The 12109-nt window shown below is 33.6% G+C and overlaps 1 protein-coding gene across 3 annotated transcripts in view; it reads right to left on the reverse strand.

Annotated features, from left to right (window-relative positions):
• The window catches only part of LOC150098246 (dynein intermediate chain 2, ciliary), a 504968-nt gene that overhangs the window by 6046 nt on the left and 486813 nt on the right, over positions 1-12109 (reverse strand). For all 3 annotated transcript variants that reach the window (XM_090405921.1, XM_090405922.1, XM_090405923.1), the window contains one exon: positions 8077-8128. In XM_090405921.1, the coding sequence (XP_090262047.1) occupies positions 8077-8128 (52 nt within the window). The remainder of the gene's footprint in view (positions 1-8076; positions 8129-12109) is intronic.

The following is a 12109-nucleotide window of genomic DNA, read 5'->3' on the forward strand; positions in this document are numbered from 1 at the left end:
AAAAGAAATAAATCAACTCTCTCTTATCTTGGTTACTCTGAAAAAACGATTAAGAAATTTCTTCTGGATCCTCCTAGACAGTGCACCACAGAAACTATTAATTTTAAAGGCAGCATCTCCATCCCATACATTAGCACAGTCTCTAACAAATTAGCAAAAGTCCTTAAAAAATATAACATCAAGATGTTCTTCACCACCCTTCCAAAAATCCGTTCTCTAATCAGCCATCCAAAGCCTCCTCATCACAACCTAAAATATCCAGGTGTATATAAATTATGGTGCGATTGCAATATCCCTTATTTTGGACAAACTAACAAATCTGTTGAGCAACGTATAGAAGAGCATAAAAGAGACATCTCTTACTAAAGATCACATGCAACTGTGTTATCCAGTCATGTTCTGTTTTCATATAATCCTAATGATGAGCAACAAAGCCACTCTGTTTGCTGGAATAGAGCAGAAAATATTTTTTGCTCTGATGATGAGTTTGAGAGAAAAATTATAGAATCAAGGGAAATCCTTCTGAATCCTGTCCACTTAAATAACACTTTGAGTTATAACATCCCAGATAGCCATGCTGCAGTTATTCAATATTGGCATTCACATGAGTCTGCACGCATACTTGCAATAAACAATGGCACGCCTGTAAGAACAACTTGAAAAAATATTTTTTATGTATCAATTATGTGTGGCGATTTTTACCTGTATTTTCAAGTTTTTAGATACTTCAATTTTTATTACTATTCTCTTCCTTTAAGAATACCTGATGAAGGCTATTATAAGCCGAAACTAGTTGTATTAATCTTATTAAATCTTTATAAGTAATCTTGGTTTTTAAGTCATTAAATCTATTTTTAAAAATGTATCACAACAACCGCGTTGAAGCATATAATCACATATATATATATAGATAGATAGATAGATAGATCTCTCAGGGGACCCTGTAACCCCTAGAGAGCGCGTCCCCTGGGTGGTGGATAGGGGAGCCCACCATGTGTGTGTGTGTATATATATATATGGTGGGGTGGTCCGAATATACTGAATAAGGACTCGTGGACCAAAAGGGCCATAAGGGGCAATCATCTTGATTGTAAGGGAAGCGGCACTCCCATGGACCCCTAGCTGGATCTATCCTCTCCTTCTTCTACTTTGAGGAAGACCCTCTTAGTTTAATCTTTCCTATAAGGCCTTATCAGCCAACTCTTCTTACTTTATGACCCTTGTGCTATTAGAGTACTCGAGGGCCATGGGGTCTTTTCATTTCTGGCCTTACAACTATGTCTTCTCTATAAACCTTACTATGTTTCTTCTATAATCTACCCATCCCCTTCAATATACCCTATTCCTCCTATGGGTTTAAATTAGGAAGAAGGCGAGTTCAGAAGCCTTAAGGTAGCAGCCCTACCACTGAACTATTCCATCATCAGGCTAGTCCCCTGACATGGAGAACATAACCATACTTGTAAGCTGACAGAAAAAGATAATCGGATTGAATCTATGGGAAACGACGATGAAATGGAAAAGGGAAAACGAAAATGGAAACGACAAAATATAATACACATAGCAAACTGGAATGTAAGAGGAATAGCATATAAAGAAATAGAATTAGACCAGTTATTAAATGAAAGAAATTTTAAAATAGCAGTAATCACTGAAACAAAAAAGAAATTAAAAGGAACTATGAGAACTGAAAATTTTAATGTGATATACAGTGGAGTCGACAGAGACCAAAGAGCACAAGCAGGAGTCATGATTTGGATTCATAACTCCCTTTCAAAACAGTTAAAACATTATAAATTATGGAATGAAAGAATAATAGAAGCTAGAATAAAAATAGATAGAGGCTATTTAACAATAATTGGTTTATATGCCCCAGAAGAAGGAAGAGAACAGGATAATATTGATTTTTATAATCAGCTACAAATATATTTTATTATATATTTTATATATAATAAAACAAATAAAAATGATTACATAATTTTAGCAGGAGACTTAAATGCAAGAATTGGAAACACGAAAATTAATAATAATATAGGAATACATGGAGAACACACTCTAAACAGAAATGGTAAAAAATTGATCGACTTTGTAGTTTATAATAACCTAAAAATAATGAATTCCTTCTATAAACATAAAGACATACATAAATATACTTGGGCAGCAAGAGAATGGAAATCAATATTAGATTACTTCATATTAAATGAAAAGACATCAAAATTTTCACTAGATGTTAGAGTTCACAGAGGATATGAAATAAGCAGTGACCACTTCCTTGTTAAAATAAAATTAAGATTACCACCTAAATGGCTACAAGTAACAAGAACAGAAAAAAAAATTGAAACATTTGTTTATAAAACTAGACTATTGAATGACATAAATGTACAATGGCTATATGAACAAAGAATTAACCAGTATCTAGATAAAATAAAACAAAATGAAGAAATAGAAATAGAATGGCTTAATATAAAAACGATACTAAATGCAGCAGCAAATGAAAGACCAAAAAATTCAATAAAAGAAAAAACTGAAGATCTGGGATGATACAATCAAAGAAATAATCAAAAAGAAAAAAGAAGCCTATCACAAATGGTTAAGCAGTAAAAGATTAGAAGATGAAATAGAATATAAAAGAATAAGAGCCATAGCTAAAAGAGAAGTCAGAAAAAGACATAGAGAATCATGGAATAAATTTGTTTCTAATTTAGAACATGATTTATATAAAATAAGACCCAATGTATATAAGATTTTGAAACACCTAAATGCAGATACCAAAGAAAACATAAAATTAAACACTGAATTGAAATTAGAAGAATTTCTAAATTACTACACAGAACTGTGGACAGACAAATATTTTAAAAAAGACAACTGGCAAACAATTAACGAAAATGAAAAGGAAATAACTAAAGAAGAATTAGAAATCAGCCTGAAAGAAACAAGAAACGGAAAATCACCTGGAGAAGATAAGCTAGGTTCAGAACTATATAAATACGCAGGAACAAGATTCAAAGGAAGACTCTTATTATTAAATAAAATTTACTCAACTGGTATCCCCCCAATAGAATGGAAAAAAGCAATTGTGATTCCTATCTTTAAGAAAGGTAATAGAGATGACCCTAAAAACTATAGAGGTATCAGTATACTAAATATACAGCAGAATCTTAAATAACAAACTAATGAAATATTCCGAAGCCTTTATTCTAGAGGTACAAAATGGATTTAGAAAAGGACGATCATGTATAGACCCAGCCTTCTGCCTAAAATTAATAATAGAGAAAAGAAGAGAATATAATTTAGAAACACATATTGCATTTATTGACTTTGAAAAAGCATTTGACAAAGTTAAAAGAAACATATTATTTAACATATTAAAAGAAAGACAAATACCAAATAATATCCTAAAAGCTGTCACAAGTATATATGAAAATAATCAAATACAAATAAGATTAAATCATGAGCTATCATATACAAGAGAGATAAACCAAGGGGTCCGACAGGGATGTCCCCTCTCAGCAACTCTTTTTAATGTCTACTTAAATGAAATAATAATAAAATGGAGTAAAAATTTACATCAAGGAATTAAACTTTCACCTACAGTTAACTTAAACACTCTCCTCTTTGCAGATGACCAAATAATAATTACAAATTCTGAAGATAACTTGCAGAAAGCTATTTTAAATCTAAATGAGATATCCAAAGATTATGGTATGATAATATCAACGGAAAAATCAAAAACTATGGCCTTTAAAGGACAAGATCCAGCAAGAACTAAAAGAGTATTAGATAACAATATCTTAGAACAGGTGAATTCATTTAACTACCTAGGATGTATAATCACTTATGAAAATGAAAAAGATATAAACATAAAAATTGCAAAATATTTAAAAATAACAGGAGTAATTAACTCTATATTTAAACCAAACCTAGTTCAAAAACAAACCAGGCTAAAAGTATACAATACATTAGCCCTACCGGTCTTAATGTATGGAAGCGAAATCTGGACAATAAAACAAAAAGACAAACAAAGATTAACAACAGCAGAAATGAAGTTTATGAGAAAAACTGCAAAGTATACCCTATTTGATCACAAAAGAAACGAAGATATTATGAAAGAATTAAACCAAGAACCAGTAATTGAAAAAATTAAAAAATATAAACATAGATGGATGGAACACGTTCAAAGAATGAAAACAGAAAGATTACCAAAACAAGCCTTAAAGTATAAACCATTAGGAAAAAGAAAACCAGGACGTCCTCTTAAACGATGACTTCTAAGGCCGGAACAGGCCATACCTAAATCCTTGATATCTTCAATTATATATATATATACACGTGTTTGTACGTGTGTGTGAATCCCAAAAACCATAGTATTCTTCTTTTGTGATAAATTCAATTCACACACATTTTTACATTCTGGTAAATTTATATGGTAAACTATAAAAAGAATGCATGATCAATACCTTGGCTAATTTGTATATAGGAACTTATTATTATCATCATCAAATTCCTTTCATGTACTCTAAAGGGGTGTACAGGATATGACAGTACTACATGAAAAATTTACATCATTACTAACTTCCTATCTACAATTTTCCTCCGAATCAGTCTATTACTTGTCAAGATTCTAACATTATCATATCTTATATTTCTATCGTCTAAGGCACTTTGTACCGTATCAATCCACCTATATCTTGGTCTTCCTCTGGGTCGTTTTCCTGCCAACCTGGCAGAGAACACTTGTTTTGCTAATCTTTCTTCGCCCATTCTTTTAAGTGACCATACCACCTGAAATTAGCTCTGCTAACGCATTCCTTGATGCTGACAAGTTAAAGTTCTTTCCTAATATTCTCGTTTTTAATAAGATATTGCCATTGATGCCATCTGATCGTGCCCCTAATTTTCTCAGGACTCTCATATCTGCTGTCTCTAGTCTTTGGTCAAGTGTTTTACTTCTGACCCAGCTCTTAGATCTATAAGTTAAAACTGGTTTGAACACTGTCTTGTATACAGCTAATTTAGTGTTCTGACTAATTTCTCTCTTATTCCATATGAATTTATTCAATTGACTACCTACCATGCCAGCTTTGTTGATTTTGTCGTCTATTTCCATCTTCACTAAAAATCGTCCCTAAGTAGCTGAAATGTTTTACTTGTTCCACAGGTTCTCCATCCACAATGCAGTTGACATTTTCAATGCTTTTGCCTATTTTCATTGTCTTTGTCTTCTTATTGCTGACGTTCATACCATATCTATTACAACAGTTATTCAATTTAGTCAGGAAATCTTGAAGACTTGTAGCAGATTTATTTAGAAGTATAACATCATCTCAATTTTAACACGTTCGCTGCCAACTACGAGTATACTCGTAGTGGGTAAACCTGCTTCACAAGCCAACTATGAGTATACTCGTAGGACGCTTACCGCCGGGAACGAGATTATTGTAGTGACCTTGAAGAAGTGAAAATGCTTGGCTTGTGGGGCTAGCTTCAAAACTGTGTATTCTCATAGACCGTATATGCTCTGTACAAGCCAACTACGAGTATACTCGTAGGACGTTTACCTCCGGTAACGAGATTATCGTACTGACCTTGAAGAAGTAAAACTGCTCGGCGTAGGGGAACAGACCATGCCAAAGTAGCATGGCAGCGAACGTGTTAACTGCTGACTCACTACTCAAATAAAGACTAAGTATTGCTTGATATAATTTCCCATTGACACCATATAACTGTAGCGTTTGGAGTAGCTTCAAAACTGTGTATTGTCATAGACCGTATATGCTCTGTACAAGCCAACTACGAGTATACTCGTAGGACGTTTACCTCCGGTAACGAGATTATCGTACTGACCTTGAAGAAGTAAAACTGCTCGGCGTAGGGGAACAGACCATGCCAAAGTAGCATGGCAGCGAACGTGTTAACTGCTGACTCACTACTCAAATAAAGACTAAGTATTGCTTGATATAATTTCCCATTGACACCATATAACTGTAGCGTTTGGAGTAGCTTCTCTCACGTTTTCATATGGCTTTTCCAGATCTATAAAACTTAAATACAGATCTTTGTTATATTCCCATGATTTCTCAGCTATTTGTCGAAAAGTGAAGATCTGATCCTGACAGTCTCTATTTGGCCTGAATCCAGCTTATTCTTCCACAGTTCTTCTCAACCATGTCTCAAGTATACTTGCATAAATCTTACCAGGAACACTCAGTAGGGAAATACCTCTGTAATATTCACATTCAGTTTTATTTCCCTTTTTATATACAGGTACTATGAGAGCTTTACTGTGGGAAATTCGTCCCTCTCTGCAGGCATTCTGAACTATGTAGTGCAGCCATTGTAAGACTTTTATACCTCCATACTTCAGTATTCTCTGGTCAAATATCATCTACTCCTGCTGCCTTTCCACATTTCAAGCATTTGATGGTTTTTTCTACTTCAAATATGGATATGTATTTCTGATTGTATGCCTGTTGAGTGTTTTTTTTTTTATCACTGCTTGTTTCATTTAGCAATTTTTCGAAGTAATTACTCCATACTTCAAGGATATCTTTTTCTACTATTTTCATGTCACCTTTATAATCTCTAACTCCTTTTACAGCACTCTTTCCTCCATTTCTGAGCTTCTTCAACAACCTCCAGAATATCTTACCACCTTCTTGATATTTATTTTCTATTGTTCTTACCAAATTCCTCCCATGACTTCTGTTTAGCTAATTTTACACAGTGTTTAGCTTTCTTACATTTCTCTCTGTATTCTCTAAGAGCAAAAGCTGACTTATTTGCCAGGAACTTTTGGTATGCTTTCTTCTTTTCCTTCATTGCCTCTTTACCTTCCTCTGTCTGCCACGGAGTTCTGATTTTTCTATCCTTGCAGACAACCTCACTACATGCCTCTCTAGCTGAATCAATCAGGGTTTTCTTCAAGGCTTGCCACTGAATCTCCAAGGTTTGGTTCCTGTTCTCAAACTCTTTGAGAGCTGCTCAACTTTTATTTGCTTTAAAATCTTCTTAAATATTCTTCTTTTCAAAATGAAATTCTATTTTATCCTGCTCAAGACTAAATAGTGATCAATTTCAAATCCTCTGTACATTCTGTTGTCCTGCACCAGGGAGAAAACATCACTATCGACAATAACATAGTCGATGAGATTTTTCTTATTCCTTGCCTCTTCTCTCCATGTGAATTTGTGCACATTTTTATGTTGGAACATGGTGTTAGTAATAACCAGTCCTTGTCCTGAGCAGAAATCCAACAGGTATTTGCCATTATTATTAGCTTTGCTCTTTTCTCCAAATTTTGCCAAAATATTTTTGTATGTCTAACAATCATTTCCTACTCTACTATATAGATCTCCAACAAGGACCAACTTTTCCCTTTTCATTGTGTCAGTTGCTTTCTCTAAAGCCTCAAAAAATTCCTCCACTGCTAGATTAGTAGAACCTTCTGTGAGACCATAGGCACAAAATAAGTCTAATTGTTCCATTGATTAAATCAGCTAATCTATCTCTTTCTCTTCAGCAGTTCCTATCATTTAGTAATTCTTCAATGACTTTCCCCCAAAATAATCATACTTTTTTTTTTCATTATTTGCTTTAATTCTGCTATTTTTATATATTGTTTACAAATTATTATAATATTCTCTTCAAATACTAAAAATTTTAGTGATAAAAGCTTGCACAGGGTATCTAAGTACCTGCTTTTTTTTTAATGAAAAGTTTGCTAACCTTCCATCTCCAATTCAGTTGAAACGATCATGCGCATAGAAAGAAATGCATTCAGCAGAAGAACAGCTTTTCTCTGATGAGCAAATAACAGTTTAGTGCTTTTGATAAACATCAATAACAAATGCTACAAAAATGCTTAATAAAATAATGGAAACTCATTAACTTTGATGGACTTCTTTCTGTGTTCAGTCAATACTATGTAGTATCTAAGTACAACACACAATGTATTTTATACTTTGGTCACCTGACACAATTAATTACCAATAGTGTTATTAAAACTTGTCAATCTTCTGTAATGTAATATTAATTTAAGAAATGTTTCTGGCATTTAACTGTGTAATTATCACTTACCTTTAATTGAATTCGTAAATTTGGTGACATTTTGAAACATGAAATTTTCCCCCTGTAGGATATAAAAATATGTTGCCTGAATTGTAATAGATAGAAAATATAGCAATAATACTACTATCCAAATATTTTTTTATAAAATAAACTTTATTTTTTAAAATATAAAATTCAGTCAGAATATTACTGGACCTCCCCAGAGTTAAAAGTATGGGAAAGCAAGTCTGACTCTCACTATACTTGTCATTTCTTTAAATTCATTGTCATATTTACAAATAATACAATTAAAAAAGTATAGTTGAGATTAAATAGCTTTGAGTTTAACTAGTATATACTGCTGAGAGTTGAAGCTGTGCAAATGAAGGACAAACATACTGGTAAGTCAAATACAATATGAAAACTGAAAATTACAACATAGAAACTGCAGTTTCTTCCCTAGCAAATTTATGCATTCTGGTTGGGGTGGGGGTTGCCAATGCCTCAGTATAACATTTCTGCAGGAAAGACCTTGAAAAGAAAGGACAGATTCAAAATTATATTGGACTTTGGAGTCCTTCCCTGATTTCCATCATTACTTTACATTTTTTCCTGATCTTCAAAGGTTTTCCAGCTATGCAATTAAAAACAAAACCAGAAAAAAAACGTCAACTTTTGCTTCAAGAATTTCAGAAAGCTCTCTATCCCAATAACATTATTACTTTTCAGCATCTTCCATACTTCTGCTACCCTATATATATTCAAGAGACTAATGAGACTGGAAATGCTCTGATATTGGAGATGGCCACATTTTAAAACAAATTAGATTTGTTTGGATTTTCCACCGATGAGGACTAAAGGGCCTATTTGTAGAAATAGGGAATATAATAAACATCTCTCTTTTTACAGAGGAAGATATCTTTATTGTATTTCCATGATTTCTTGACTATTGGGCATAGGCTAAAAATCTATTTTTTCCTACCAACAATTTTTCCTTTGCCTTTTCGCAAGAAAAGACCAAGAATATATTTTAGGCTTTGGCATTTTTTAAGGTCCTTTTCGGGTTTAATGGAATGAAAACAGTATGATGAAATAATTAAATAAAGGTTTAATACTTTCAATATTATGAATATTGAATACAGCACAGAGAAATAATTAAACACAGCTTTAATAATTTCAATATTTTGTCTCTGTCACAGGGACAATTATCTAAGATACAATATAAAAATTGTACACATACTAGCACACATAAAAACACACAAACAGTAAACAGAAAAGATATTAGTCTATAGTTTTTAAGAGGGGGGGGGGTGCCTGAATGGATGGCAGTAACTTTTGTTGGGCAGGAGCTCTAAGAATTAATGTTACCTAAATTTTTGGAGGTTTAATACAACCATATTTATGAAGATTAGGTTGTTTTTCTTAAATTTGCTGCCATTTCCAAGAAACACACCCCAACTCAACATCACCAGAGTTAAAGATCGGTACTATCAACATAAGAAGCCTAAATGGCCAAGAAATGGAGCTAGCTGAGGAATTAGATAAGTACCAGATCAACATAATAGGGGTGACTGAAACAAAAAAGATAAAAACCGGTGAGAGCTTTCTGAGCAAGAAATACAAAATGTTATATTCAGGAAATGACAATCAAGGAAAAGAAGGAGTAGCCATAGTATTCAACACAAAATACGAAACTAATCTTCTTGAATGGCAGGCAGTCTCAAGTAGAGTAATGTGGGAACTGGACAATGAGACTTATTTCTGCCTATGGTCCCACAGAAGGTTCTACTAAGGTAGAAGTGGAGGAATTTTTTGAAGCTTTAGAAAAAGCAACTGACACAATGAAAAAGGAAAAGTTGGTCCTTGTTGGGGATCTAAATAGCAGAGTAGGAAATGACTGCGAGACATACAAAAATATTTTGGAAAAATTTGGAGAAAAGAGCAAAGCTAATAATAATGGCAAATATCTGTTGGATTTCTGCTCAGGACATGGACTGGTTATTACTAACACCATGTTCCAACATAAAAATGTGCACAAATTCACATGGAGTGAAGAGGCAAGGAATAAGAAAAGTCTCATTGACTATGTTATTGTCGATAGTGATGTTTTCTCCCTGGTACAGGACACCAGAATGTACAGAGGATTTGAAATTAGAAGCGATCACTATTTAGTCTTGAGCAGGATAAAATTGAATTTCACATTGAAAAGAATAACATGTAAGAAAGTTTAAAGCGAATAAAAATTGAGCAGCTCTCAGGTGTGAACTGTAGATTAAAATACACAAAGATTACTGAAGAAAAAAATGAAAGTTTGAGAACAGGAATCAAACCTTGGAGATTCAGTGGCAAGCCTTGAAAAAAGCCTTGATTGATTCAGCTAGAGAGGCATGTGGTGAAGTTGTCTGCAAGGATAGAAAAATTAGAACTCCATGGTGCACACAGGAAGTTAAACAGGCAGTGAAGGAAAAGAAGAAAGCATATCAAAAGTTCCTGGCAAATAAATCAGCTTGTGCTCTTAGAGAATACAGAGACAAATGCAAGAATGCTAAACACTGCGTAAAACTAACTAAACAAAAGTCATGGGAAGACTTTGGCAAGAATATAGAAAATAAATATCAAGTCGATGGCAAAATATTCTGGAGGTTGTTGAAGAAGCTTAGGAATGGAGGAAAGAGTGCTGTAAAAGGAGTTAGAGATGATAAAGGTGTGACATGAAAATGGAAGAAAAAGATATCCTTGAAGTATGGAGTAATTACTTCGAAAAATTGCTAAATGAAACAACCAGTGATAGCACAGTGGTAAAAAACACTCAACAGGCATACAGTCAGGAATACATATCCATACTAGAAGTAGAAAAAGCCATCAAAGGCTTGAAATGTGGAAAGGCAGGAGGAGTAGATGATATTCGACCAAAAATGCTGAAGTATGGTGGTATAAGAGTCTTACAGTGGCTGCACTGCATAATTCAGAATGCCTGGACAGAGGGATGAATTCCTGATGATTGGAGTATAGCTCTCATAGTACCCATATATAAAAAGGGAAATAAAACTGAATGTGAGAATTGCAGAGGTATTTCTCTACTGAGTGTTCCTGGCAAGATCTATGTAAGTATATTTGAGAAACGGTTGAGAAGAATTGTGGAAGAAAAGCTTGGTGAAGAATAAGCTGGATTCAGGCCAAATAGAGGCTGTCAGGATCAGATCTTCACTTTATGACAGTCGGGAAAGCATGGGAATATAACAAAGATCTGTATTTAAGTTTTGTCGATTTGGAAAAGGCATATGACAAGGTGCTAAGAGAGAAGCTATTCAATACACTACAGTTATATGGTGTTAATGGGGTATTATATCAAGCAATACTTAGTCTTTATTTGAGTTGTAAGTCAGCAGTTAGAATTGAAAGAAGTACAGGAAGATGGTTTAATGTTAAATCTGGTGTCAGACAAGGATGTACATTATCCCCTCTGTTATTCATTATCTATATGGATCACATTATGAAGGAATGTGGTATTAAACATGATATCAAAATTGGAGATGTTAATGTCAGCTCTTTGCTTTATGCGGATGATGTTATACCTCTAAATAAATCTGCTACAAGTCTGCAAGATTCTCTGACTAAACTGAATAACTCCTGTAATATATGTGGTATGAAGGTCAGCAATAGAAAGATAAAGACATTGAAAATGTCAACTGTGTTGTGAATGGAGAACCTGTGGAACAAGTAAAACATTTCAGCTACATAGTCATGATTTTTAGTGAAGATGGTAAATTAAATACAGAAATAGATAACAGAATCAGCAAAGCTGGTATGGTGGGAAGTGAATTGAATAAATTCATATGGAATAAGAGAGAAATTAGTCAGAACACTAAAGATATTTAAATCACAGCACATGGGTGTAGATGTCAGATTGGGAATTGGTTATCGGATATAACCAATTTATAAATATCTTTAGTGTTCTGACTAATTTGAACACTACAAGACAGTGTTCAAACCAGTTTTAACTTATGGATCTGAGAACTGGGTCAGAAGTAAAACACTTGAAGAAGACTACAGACCACAGATA

The sequence above is a fragment of the Typopeltis vanoorti genome, chromosome 16, assembly GCF_054136105.1.
Source record: "Typopeltis vanoorti isolate ZY-2024b chromosome 16, IOZ_Tvanoo_1.0, whole genome shotgun sequence".
Classification (NCBI taxonomy): domain Eukaryota; kingdom Metazoa; phylum Arthropoda; class Arachnida; order Uropygi; family Thelyphonidae; genus Typopeltis; species Typopeltis vanoorti.